Here is a 12,288-nt window from a genome sequence, read left to right as displayed (position 1 = left end):
TTTCAGAATGCATTTCCCCGGACCAGCTCCACAAATGTGACCTCTGCAATCATCCTGCTAACAAAGGTGGACAGCCATCCCTCTGAAATCCCATTTGGTCCTTATTCAGCAGAGCTCTGGGAGCTAATTTTCTAAGCAACAAAAATATATTTGTCACCTTCTCCCAAATCTCTATTTCTTATTCCAACACATTTCAACTGTAGTAGACACAGAGAACAGGACCTGAAGAGCTATACTCATGAGTTCTCCCTAGAACCAGGTGAAATTTCCGGCCCGTCTTGTAGAGTAAGTTACAAACCATGCCAGGGAGCAGCAGAGTTCCTTCTGCACGCTCAGAACTGGGCATCCCTTGCAGTTGCGTGGATGCTGCACACTCAGCATCCATGGTGGGGAAGGGATGCAGGGAAGAGGTAAGGGAGGGTTGCAGACTCAATGCCCTCACCTGTCATGAAGGTCATATTAGTAAATGAGCCTGGGTGGGTTCTACATGGGGCAGCAAACACCCAGCACCAGCCTATGGTTGCCATGCAAAGATGTGCGCCCAGAACTACCACATCTACCATTTTTAAAAGGAAAGCCCCCAATCTGGACTGGTACGTAAAATCTGCTGATTTTTAAATTAAAAAAAAAAATTTCATCACCCACCCTGTGCAGACCAAACAAAACATGTTTATGAACTAGATTAGTTCCATAGGTTCTGGCAATTTGCAGAATCGGCGTCAAAGTACTTTTTAAATTTTAATTGTAAATAGAAAACAATACAACATGATCAACAAACTATTTTGAGAGATCCTATAGAAGGGGACTCTAGAAAGAAAGACTGGAAGACTGGATTCACAAGCAGAAAACTTTGTTTTGGACCCAAACTATACATGTTTTTCATCAGCTGAAGGATTCTGAACAAGTTATACAACTAAGTTATAGATTACTCATAAAACTGGCATAGCCACACCTGCCATTCTTACTATGCAGGGCTGTTGCAAAGAACAGATCAGATTATCAATTTAGGCATTTCTCAGGCAAATAAAGTAATTTGCAATGTAGACCTCTGAGAGGCAGAGAATAGTTCATATTCAGTACACAGTGCCTGTGTTTATCTGCACACAGAGACACTCGATAAATATTTTTCATTGACTTAGCTTACTGTAATTCCTGCTATAATCCAAATTTAGAGAACTAATCTTTCTAAGGATCTACAAAATATTTTTGTGTGACTATGAAGCATAATAATTCACACAGTGACTGATGAGGGCTAAAACTATTGATCGAAGTTCCCAGACAGAGTCAAATTACACGCTAACGTGTAGATTTTTGTCCGGTAGAGATGCAAATAATTTCTGCCTGGTGGAAAAGACAAAGACAAAGGTTATCATTTCTTATCCTGTAGGATATTAACCAGTTTTTATTTAACTCTGAATTCTTATTCTAATATTGCTTAATTAATTGCTTATCTATAACTAGTTCCTCAGATGTTCTTTAAACCAGTCTTTATATCTTATTGGTTCCCTCATTAAGTAATGGGCTGAAAAAAATCTTTGATAAGGATTCATTTTATATTTGCGTGAGAATCATTTTATCCTTTTGAAAACTATACTTCGATATTAGCCTGCCTTTTGCTAGCCAAACTAAGTTCTTAATAGTTTTCCTCTACTTGTTTTACTAAAGTTCTCCCGTTTAAATTAGAGCTATCAGTGTTGAAGTTTAAACTGGGCACAATGATAGAAAATCTTATGTCACTGACATGCTTTTGTGACAAAACACAGACACTGCATTTATTTCTCCCTTCATTCATTCATTCCATTTTCCAACAACATTTCTGGAATATATGCAAGACACTGAAGAGTATACATAGATGAATAACAGACACACACATACAAACACACACACACACACTCCTTTTAAGGGAGTTGAGAAGTGAGTGGTGAGCAGTTCTGTACATTGATAACTAGAATATCAGAGAATATAGATGAAGGGCTATGGAAACTTATTGAAGGAGTCAGTGTTAAATTGGATTGGGGGTATCAGAGAAGGCCTGCCAGAGAACGGGATATATTAGCTGATTGGAAAAATCCTGGAAAAATGCCTAGGATTTTGAAAAACAGTGAAGAAAAGGGAAAGGTATTCCCAGCAGAAGAAACAGCAGAGAATTCAAGAAATGCAGTGAGGACAATCCTCCTATGAAGTTGGAACATGCATGACTTTGCAGGAGAAAGTTACCTGAAAAAGGATTTGTTACAAAGCAAACTACCCCAAACTCAGTGGATAAACACAAAACTTGTGTAATATTTCTCATATATCTGCTGATCTAAGCTGGGCTCAGTTAGAATGTTTCTGCTCCATATCCCTCTCACCCTGCCTGGGACACAGCAGGTAGTCTGAGGAGTTCCCTGGCACAGGATGGCAGAGGTGCAGGACAGCAAGTCATATGGTCACTCCAAAGCCAAGGGGTGGGGAAATACATTCTGAGTCTTTAGAGGAAGGAACTGTAAAGTCACAAGGCAAAGAACATAGATACAGAGAAGGGTGAAGAACAGACTCGACAGGGACAAATAGTAGGAAAACCTGAATGCCATGATTAACGATTAAACTTTGTTGCTAAGAGACTAGATCTTAATTGTTCTCACCTCAAAAAAGAAATTATAATTATATAATATGATAGAGGTGTTAGCTAACACCCAGGTGGTAATTATATTGCAATATGTAAGTGTATCGAACCAACAAGTTATACACCATAAACTCATGCAATGTTGTATGCCAACTATATCTCAATAAAAAAATGAAAGAAGTAAACTTCGTTCTAGGCAAGGAGAGGTCATCACTGCTTTTTTAAGCAGCAGGGAGACATTCTCAGATCTATGTTAGAAAGATGATTATGCCTGTTGGCTAGTGGAGGATTAGAGAATTTACAACCAGCTGAACTAGGGTAGTGGCTGTGGGAAAAGGGACAGAGAGGCAAATTAAAAATAGTTCTTACGTAGAATAAAGTAGGTCATCATTTGGATGAAGAGTAGGAAAATCAGACACCACTCAGATTTCTAAATTGATATGGGAAAACCACTGAGAATTATATCACTAGCTACTTTTATTGAGCATTTATTTTGTGTCAGCTACTATTACAAACATTTTATGCAGATCATTTGATTAAAGTGCCACATAAAACCCACGACACAGTGTTATAATTTTCTATCCCTATTCTGTAAATGCAAAAACTGAGCCTTAAGATAGTTAAGTAACTTGCCCAAGGTTCTAAGCTAATACCTGACAAAACCGGGGTTTAAACATACAACCATTTTGATTCCAGAATCTGAGTTCAGAACCTCTATGGGCTGCCTCAGCAGGATAGGGATAATGAGGGAACCAGCTCTGGGGGGAACTAACATTTGATTTGGGGAAGGGACTGGATTATTGACTTTATATCCTGGCCATCATACTACTTTTGAGTAATAAAATGCCACCTTATTTATTGGTATAAAACATCATTTTGATATTTTAAAATGCCTGAAGTTTGAGTCATTTACATTTTGGCTCAAAGGTACATTCATTTGCAAAGATTCAGAATCCATCCCTCCGCTCTTTCAAACCCTTCCAAAGTATCTTGCTATAATTCCCTCTTCCTGGGCTTCTAATGAGGTTTATGTGTATTCACCATTTGTTTCTCACAGATCCTTTGGTCCATCTATACTTACAGTAGTCTGCAGTGAACTTATTTTAGAATGGTGGGGGTGGAGGGGGGGAGGAGCGGGTTGTGGAAAGCAAAGAGAGCATTCAGTGGGGGATTTGGGAAGGAGGAGAAAGGGGGTTTGGGAAGTTTCTAGTCCAGCTCCAGCCCCCCCTCATTCTTTCTACTCCTCTCTTCTCTTGTCCTCAGAGACAGATCTACTCTCATTAACTCAATGCATCTCTCCCAGGATGATTTATATCAGTCAATATCTTTTCCCCAACCATCCTTCCTGGAGAGACTTAAGCTCAGAAGGACAGAGGCCCTCTGGCCCTCTCTGAGTTGGAATAGCATCTGAGGACAATGTAGAAGCAATGAAACCACATCTCACTTTTTACTGCACAAAATAAATACCAAAATACTATATTGCCATTGCAACCACTAGTTTGGGGAATGTAGATTGTGCCAATTTTATACCTATGTACATATAGGCATGATTTAAATAAAAGGCAGGGGGCCTTCCCTGGCAGTCCAGTGGTTAAGACTATGCACTTCCATGGCAGGGGGCATGGGTTCCACCCCTGATTGGGGAGCTAAGATCCCACATGCCACGTGACATGGCCAAAAAATAATAATAAAAAAATTTAAAAAGTAAAAAAGTAAAATACAAGGTAGGATGGCAATGGGTTGTATTTATCTCCCTATTTACTCACATATATCTTAATTGCCATTGAGCCTTTTACTTTAAATCTCATTTCACTACTTATTATTTAATTTTTAAAACTAATTTATTTATTTACTTATTTTTGGCTGAGTTGGGTCTTCGTTGCTGTGCACGGGCTTTCTCTAGTTGCAGTGAGCAGGAGCTACTCTTTGTTGTGGTGCGCAGGCTTCTCATTGCAGTGGCTTCTCTTGTTGAGCACGGGCTCTAGGTGCGCGGGCTCAGTAGTTGTGGCTCGTGGGCTCTGGAGCGCAGGCTCAGTAGCTGTGGCGCACGGGCTTAGTTGCTCTGCGGCATGTGGGATCTTCCCGGACCAGGGCTAGAACCCATGTCCCCTGCATTGGCAAGCAGATTATTATTTGAATCCTTTTTATTCATTTTGTTTCTCATAATTTTTTTTGTTTTGTTTTGTTTTGGCTGCGCCACACAACTTGCAGGATCTTAGTTCCCCAGCCAGGGATTACACCCAGGCCATGGCAGTGAAAGTGCTGAGTCCTAACTACTGGACCGCCAGGGAATTCCATTTTCTCTTAATTTTTAGGGCTTTTCTACTCATTAAAATTAAATTAACTCTTCTTTATTTAAAACAAAATACAAGTACATATATAATATATGCATATGTGATTATATAAATACCATATAAAATCTATAAAGATGTGTAAATATATGTAATTTTCCTTCTTTTGGTCCATTCAGTCATTCATTCATTTGTTCATTCATTCACTCATGCTTTAACACTGGACAAGAAGTACAGCTGCAGGGGTAGCCTGTAAGGATACTGAGATGATTAATTTTGTGTCTACTTGGCTGAGCTATGGTGGCCAGATTTGGTCAAAGGTTATTCCGGATGTTTCTGTGAGTGTGTTTGGGCGATGAGATTAACATTCAAATCAGTGGATTTTGAGTAAAGCAGACTGTCTTTCGTAATGTGGGCAGGCCTCATCCAGTCAGTTAAAGGCCTGAATATAGAACAATTGATCTTCCCTGAGCAAGAAGGAATTCTGCCAGTAGGCCATCACCTTTGCACTCAGACTACAAGTCTTCCCTGGGCCTCTAGTCTGCCGATCTAGGATTTACCAAGCCTCCCTAGTGGTATAAGCCAATTCCTTAAAATAAATCTCTATTTGAACACACACATCCTGCTGGTTGTGTTTCTCTGGAGAACCCTGACTAATACAGGTACGTAGGCTCTCCCCCTCCACTCTCCCTAGCGGATAGTTCCCTTGTTCTTCTCATGTTCTCCGAGCCCATTCTAAGACACTAGACAGAAAAAATCCCTCGCCTTGGAGGGCTCAGTAGATTCATAGCCCAATCATCATCACGTTACAAGCAGTCAGGGCTCCTCAGGATTTGTACCGCTGCATGCTCCAGCCTGTCAACCGCCTGCCTCTGCATTTCTCCGCATTTCTTTGCCTGAAGCGGGGGGAGGGGTAAGGAGAGGGAGGAGGGTCAGGACACCCTCTCCCTCATCAATATTTACAATAGCCAGGGCATGGAAGCAACCTAAGTGTCCATCGACAGATGAATGGATAAAGAAGATGTGGCACATATACAATGGAATATTACTCAGCCATAAAAAGAAACGAAATTGTTATTTGTAATGAGGTGGATGGACCTGAAGTCTGTCATACAGAGTGTAGTAAGTCAGAAAGAGAAAAACAAATACCGTATGCTAACACATATATATGGAATCTAAAGAATAAATATGGTTATGAAGAATCTAGGGGCAGGACAGGAATAAAGACGCAGACCTTCTAGAGAACAGACTTGAGGACACGGGGAGGGGGAAGGGTAAGCTGGGACAAAGTGAGAGAGTGGCATGGACATATATATATACACTACCAAACATAAAATAGATAGCTAGTGGGAAGCAGCCGCATAGCACAGGGAGGGAGACGCAACAGGGAAGAGATATGGGGATATATGTGTATGTATAACTGATTCACTTTGTTATAAAGCAGAAACTAACACACCATTGTAAAGCAATTATACTCTCATAAAGATGTTTAAAAAAAAAAAAAAAAAAAGCAAGCATACTTGCACTAAGCAGCCCTCAGTCAAAGTCTGAAGCCAGCTGGTGAACAAACAGCCCAGCCCCTGCCTCCAACTTGGGTGGGAAAACTCTGAGGCACGTGTTTCATACCATTGACCAGCATTTCTTGGGGGGATTAAGTTCTGGTCTCCCATTGTAGAGTTTCCTTGTATTTCCCAAACCAACTACTTGAACTCAAAACCTGATCTTGGGGTCTGCTACCCAAATTACCATCTCCCCCAGCCTCCACCCCGCAACTACTGCTGTTTCCTTCACCAGACAAAAGCACGGTTGACAGAAGCAGTAAAGTCAGGGATGGATAAGTTATGCTGCACTTCTCTAACCAGCAGAGGCTGAACACGCTGCTCATGAAGCGGGACTACCATGCAGACTCGGGAAGTCTCAGGTTGGAGGGTAGAAGGTGCCCCAAAGAGACCTGCTGAGGGTACAAAACTTTACAAAAGTCCCCCGTTTTATCCTACAAATTCATGTGAGGTTTGCACTCTGCGGCATGATCTGCCCTGTGTTTTAAACACCCACCACCCACTCTGAGTACAATGGATTTTGCAGAAAGATGGATAACGCATTTTCCTTGGGGCTTCATGCATGTCATGCTGCTATTTGAGAGGGAATGGCCTTGAATGCTCTAGAACTGCTCTCTGAATTAGGTCAGAAGTCAGAGTGATGCTTCTACACCGCAGTTTTAGGTGCTTTCTCCAGAACATTTACTGAATGGCCCTCAGAATCATGCTACTGCCCTACAAAGAAAAACACAGTAAGAAATGGACCTCCAAGATCCTCCTTGCAAGTAAGTGGTCATGATTGCAAGAGGCAAAATGAGACCCCACAGAATAAAAAGAATGGGGGAGGCGAGAGAATTCTGGGACAACTCCCCCACTTCCTCCATGTAGAGTGGACACTATGCTCACTCATGTTTGTCCTTCCTATTCTGATATTCTTCCCTTTCCTCATTTGCCTAGCACCATTTTTTTCTTCCTTATACTACACATATATTGTAGGCAGCCTTAAATCCTCCCTAGGACAAAGCTGAAAATGAACTAAAAAGGTGTGGGGCAGACACTGGTGGTCCACTGGGCACCACTGGGACATCCTAGGGAACAGAGGTCCTTCCTTCCTGCCTGCACCACCTAACGCATCACAAAGAAGTGCTCCAGCCAGATGACAGCCCAGCTCCTGATCAAAAGCCTCCTCTCCTCCCTTCCTTGAGTTTGCAAAAGGGCGCATTCCTGTATTTAAAGAACACAAGCAAACTAAACCATCATATATTTAACCTGTTTTTTTCTTCCATCCACAAAAGGTGGCTTTTATTTATGAAATATGCAGATCTGAGTCAGTGCCTTGAAGCCTGCTCAATTCAAGGTAATGCACTGAATGGTATATAAATTACAGCACCAAATTGACAGATACAACCAAGGATAAATTTATAATGTAACTCAGTTATGAATAAGCTGAACTACCAACTCTGCTAAACACACACTTATCATCTTTGTGTGAATTTATATTACAAAAAGCCCTTAATGGAACCAAGACTCTTCTCCTTTCCTAAATTCAGGGTACTTTTGATTCACACAAACCTAAATTCCTAGGCTGTTTTTAAAAAATTCTAAATATATTTTAGCCTTTAAGAGTGAATGCAGGAGTATAAACTGATGCAACTTTTCTAGGAAGCAATCTGGCAGTAAACATCAAGAGTCTCAAAAATGTTCCTCTGCTTTTACTCAGTAATTCCATTTCTGAGTACCTACCTGAAGAAGAGGACTGGAATGCCGATCATTGATATACAAACATGGATTATATACAAAAAGGTGCATCTCATGTAAAAAGAAGCAAAAAATAGGAAATAATTCAAATGGCCAACACTAGCAGAACTATCTACTTACGCAGCAGTGGTCACAGCATATATTATTATTCTGCAGTTATTAGCAATGATGTTGCGTGAGTTTTACCTACCTGAAACGTTCAAACAGAAAAAGCAGGAAAGAGAACTGCACAGTGTACACCCAGCTATTACACACATGGACATCCACAAATATATAATTGGAGGAAATGCACCAAAATTATCTGAAGGATGGGGCTATAAGTAACTTTTATTTTCTTTTTCATATGTCTCTAATTTTCCAATGTTCAGCGATGAGCATGTCCTCACTTTTATGATCAGTAACTGAAATAAAAGCTGCCCTTAAAAGTAGGAAGTAGTGTAGAAATCCACCACAAAGCACCTTGATTACAATGTCCTCCTTTTTATTAAATTATAAAACTGACTGCAGTCAATACACACAATTTTGGGAATGTGTTTTTCTCAAGTATCTGCTTTCGTGGAACACATAGTTTTAAACAGACAGACAAAATACTTCCATACCAACTTCTTGGTCTTCAAGCTATTTAGCACTGGTAGCTAAACTACCAAGTATAGCTATTATACATACAGTCAGAATTTATGGAAAATATTACAAAGACAAATGTCTTGAAAAGATGACACAGTGCAGAGAAAACCATAGCTCTTAAACTGGTATAAAAATTTAGTCAAAATGTTTTAGTCCATTATGGCTTTGCATAAAGCTTCAAAAGAAGAAAATTTAAGACACTTCTCATCAAAGGCACTTACAGAGTTGTAATAAACTACTTCTTTGAATTCAGTTTGAGTCACACAGTATTTTTATTTATTTTTTTCACATTCTGTCTCTCACTGAAACGGTCCTGGAAGGCAGCTATTAATGAGGAAAAATAGTTATTTCTTAATATAGATGTTAAAAATATGCAAACAGAATTAATACAGATTTTGGTCCACTGAAGCAGGTAACAGTATCAGATGGTAGTGTTTCTCTTAATTCTGAGCCAAAAGCCATAAGCTCCCCAGACTCAGGCCCCTGGGCTCCCCAGGAAGTGCCCCTACATCTCCACAGTGCATCAAAACTGCAAAGAACCATCCGCCCACGGCTGGTGGGAGTGCTGCTCTGAGGGGGCGGCAGCGGGGCACACAAGAGCTAATCCTCGGGCATCTATAATTCCGTGTCCCGGTATTGGGAATGCTGGCCGTAATAACCGCGTTTTGAGTGTTCCGACAGCTGCTGTCGGTATTCTTCCTCCTCGGCGTCACTGCCATAACTTCCTCTGGGATCCTGATAAAGTCTGGCAGGACCTTTCTGCGGCTCAGGGGGCCTGGAACTAACAAAGTGAGAGGGTTACATGAAGCCGAAAGCTCGGGCCTCCCCGCCCGTGATGCATGCAGTGGTCAACTGCCCAGGATGGCTGGCTCACCTGAGTCGCACTCCGCTGACAAGCCAGGGCCCTCCTGGCCCGGCTCCAGGTTCCCAGAGTGGTAGGAGTGAGGACGGGAATAACAAGGCCAATGCCCACTTGAGCACCGAGTGGGGAAGCCAGCCACGTGCTCCCTGACCTAAGAACTCTTCAGCCGGATGTGGGTGCCTTCTTAAGCTCACTGGCTAAAAGCTCACAAGCAGAGCAAGCTCTTTGCCAGTTTCAGTCAATTATACCAAATCCCCTCTGTTGCCAGGGGCCACCTGGTAGGCTGTGCCACAGTTCAACTGGCAAAGAAGAAATGTGCCTCTAGTTTTCTGTTGCGTTAAAACTAGACTCTAGTTTCCAGTCAGAATGGCTGCAAGAAAATGTGATTTTTTTCTTTTGTTTCCTATTCTCAGAAGCAGGAAATGATCCAGCATAAAACCTCAACAGGAAGACACTGTGATAATTACTAGTGCTTATGTAGCACTTTAAACAGAAAGCATCTTACCAACACAGGTCGATTGATGTCACCTTCCCTTCAGACCACAGCTCAGAACAAGTGGCCTGACTTTGCTAGGTGACGCAAAGGAATTAAGGAGCTTGGCTAAGAGCTAGAAAATACTGGCAATGAAACAATTGGCATCTAAGCCCCAGGAATTTTGCTCATGTGCTATCCTAACATAATTTAACACATCTGTGCTCCAATGGGTCTAATGGGACTGACTTGGAATGTCAATGATTACACTGTGTCAGTTTTAGCACATAATCAACACTACCATAAAATTTTGACTCTATGATCTTTACAATTAATTTGACTGAATAAGCAAACAGTTGACCAGGAAAAAAAAAAAAATCTTCTTGTTACTTTGAAATGTAGGTGAAAAAAATTCTTTCTTAGGCATCCAAGTCCTAGACAAGCCCCTTTTTAGACCTATACCTTCCGAGCAGCTCTTACCTTGTGTACTGGGGTGGGCCAGGCTCCGGCTTATGTGTTTTAATTGGAACTGCATAGATATCAGGATGCTTCTGAGCAATTTCAATCTGTGGTGATAAAGAAAAAAAAGAGGGAAGGGATGAATGACTAGACAGTCAGCTTGCTCATTTTCTGCTGGTTCCATTTTCCAATCCAATTTCAAGGAGAAGAGGAAAATAGAAGCAAATTTCTAGTTTCTAGGGTTGTACATGATGCCTAGTGGTATATGTCAAATAGGAAAAATGTTTAAAACTAATGAAATTCTGCCGCATGCTACAATATGGTTGAACGTTCAGGACACCATGCTATGTGAAATAAGCCAGTCACATAGAGACAAATACTGTATGATTCCACTTATATGAGGCTCCTAAGTTGTCAAATTCATGGAGATGGACAGTAGAATGGTGGTTAAGGGACTGGGGAAGGAGGTGATGGGGGTCATTAATACTGACATATACAGAGCTTCAGCTGGGGAGAATGACAAAGTTCTGGAGATGAATGGTGGAGGTAGTTCACAGCAATGTGAATATACTGAATGCCCCTGAACACTTACAAATGGTTAAAATGGTAAGTTTTATGTATACTTTACCACCAAAAAATAAAAGAAAGGAAAGAAAAAAGAGGTCTCTTGCCTTCTGAGATGGCCCACACTCTGTGGAGTGTGTTTCTCCCAGGGCCACTCTTGCCTGTTGAGACGAACAGTGTCCTGTCTATGGAATGTGTACCTCTAAATAAATCCACTTCTTATCTATCACTTTATCTCTCACTGAATTCTTTCTGAGATGAGACATAAAGAACCTGAGCTGGGGCTTCCCCGTGGCTCTGGGAAGATCCCACATGCCGTGGAGCGGCTGGGCCCGTGAGCCATGGCTGCTGAGCCTGCATGTCCGGAGCCTGTGCTCCGCAACGGGAGAGGCCACAATGGTGAGAGGCCCGCGTACTGCAAAAAAATAAAAAAATAAAATAACCTGAGCTTTGCTCAGTGCTTTGTGACCACCTCGAGGGGTGGGATGGGGGGGTGGGAGGGAGATGCAAGAGGGAGGAGATACGGGGATGTATGTATATGTATAGCTGATTCACTTTGTCATACAGCAGAAACCAACACACCATCGTAAAGCAATTATACTCCAATAAAGATGTTAAAAAAAAAAAAAAAAGAGCTTCAGTAAGTCTTGACACCAGGAACTAAGGTCCCCAGCCAGGTGGAGGATGGAATGATGATGTTGACCCTCCTGACTTCAATCAGCTAAAGCTTGGACTCTGTCAAGCTCTGCCCCAATTCTATGCTGAATTCTCTGCTCAAGCCCCCTGATGAATATGCACGTACCGTTAGTTTAAAACCTCCCCAGTTTTGCAGTTTGGGAGACGCTACTTTGGGAGAAAATCCCCAGTATTCTCCTTACTTACAGTGAGTAATAAATCCTTCCTTCTCCCGCCCCCGCCACCAAAAACACAAAAAAGAAAACCGGAAAAAGGCTCAGAAGCACTGCCACTGTTGTGACAAACTTAAATGAAAAAAACTCCCATAACCACTGGGCAGAATATACTTAAATTCTTCTCTGGCTTCTGAAAGGCTTTTGTGCACATGGCACAAAAATTCAAACAGTATCAAAAAGGACAATCTACGGGCCTTTCAATTT

At 41.5% G+C, this 12,288-nt stretch overlaps 1 protein-coding gene across 7 annotated transcripts in view; it reads right to left on the bottom strand.

The window, feature by feature from the left end:
• Positions 1-8,652: 8,652 nt before the first annotated feature.
• The window catches only part of TJP2 (tight junction protein 2), a 134,381-nt gene continuing 130,745 nt past the window's right edge, over positions 8,653-12,288 (bottom strand). For all 7 annotated transcript variants that reach the window (XM_060102266.1, XM_060102268.1, XM_060102264.1 and 4 more), the window contains 2 exons: positions 10,631-10,716; positions 8,653-9,597 (listed from right to left, as the gene is read on the bottom strand). In XM_060102266.1, the coding sequence (XP_059958249.1) occupies positions 9,432-9,597; positions 10,631-10,716 (252 nt within the window). In that variant the 3' untranslated portion in view covers positions 8,653-9,431. The remainder of the gene's footprint in view (positions 9,598-10,630; positions 10,717-12,288) is intronic.

The sequence above is a fragment of the Mesoplodon densirostris genome, chromosome 6 (genome assembly GCF_025265405.1).
Source record: "Mesoplodon densirostris isolate mMesDen1 chromosome 6, mMesDen1 primary haplotype, whole genome shotgun sequence".
In the NCBI taxonomy this organism is placed as follows: domain Eukaryota; kingdom Metazoa; phylum Chordata; class Mammalia; order Artiodactyla; family Ziphiidae; genus Mesoplodon; species Mesoplodon densirostris.
The sequence above is the reverse complement of the archived record's forward strand: the minus strand, read 5'-3'. Positions and strand labels throughout refer to the sequence as shown.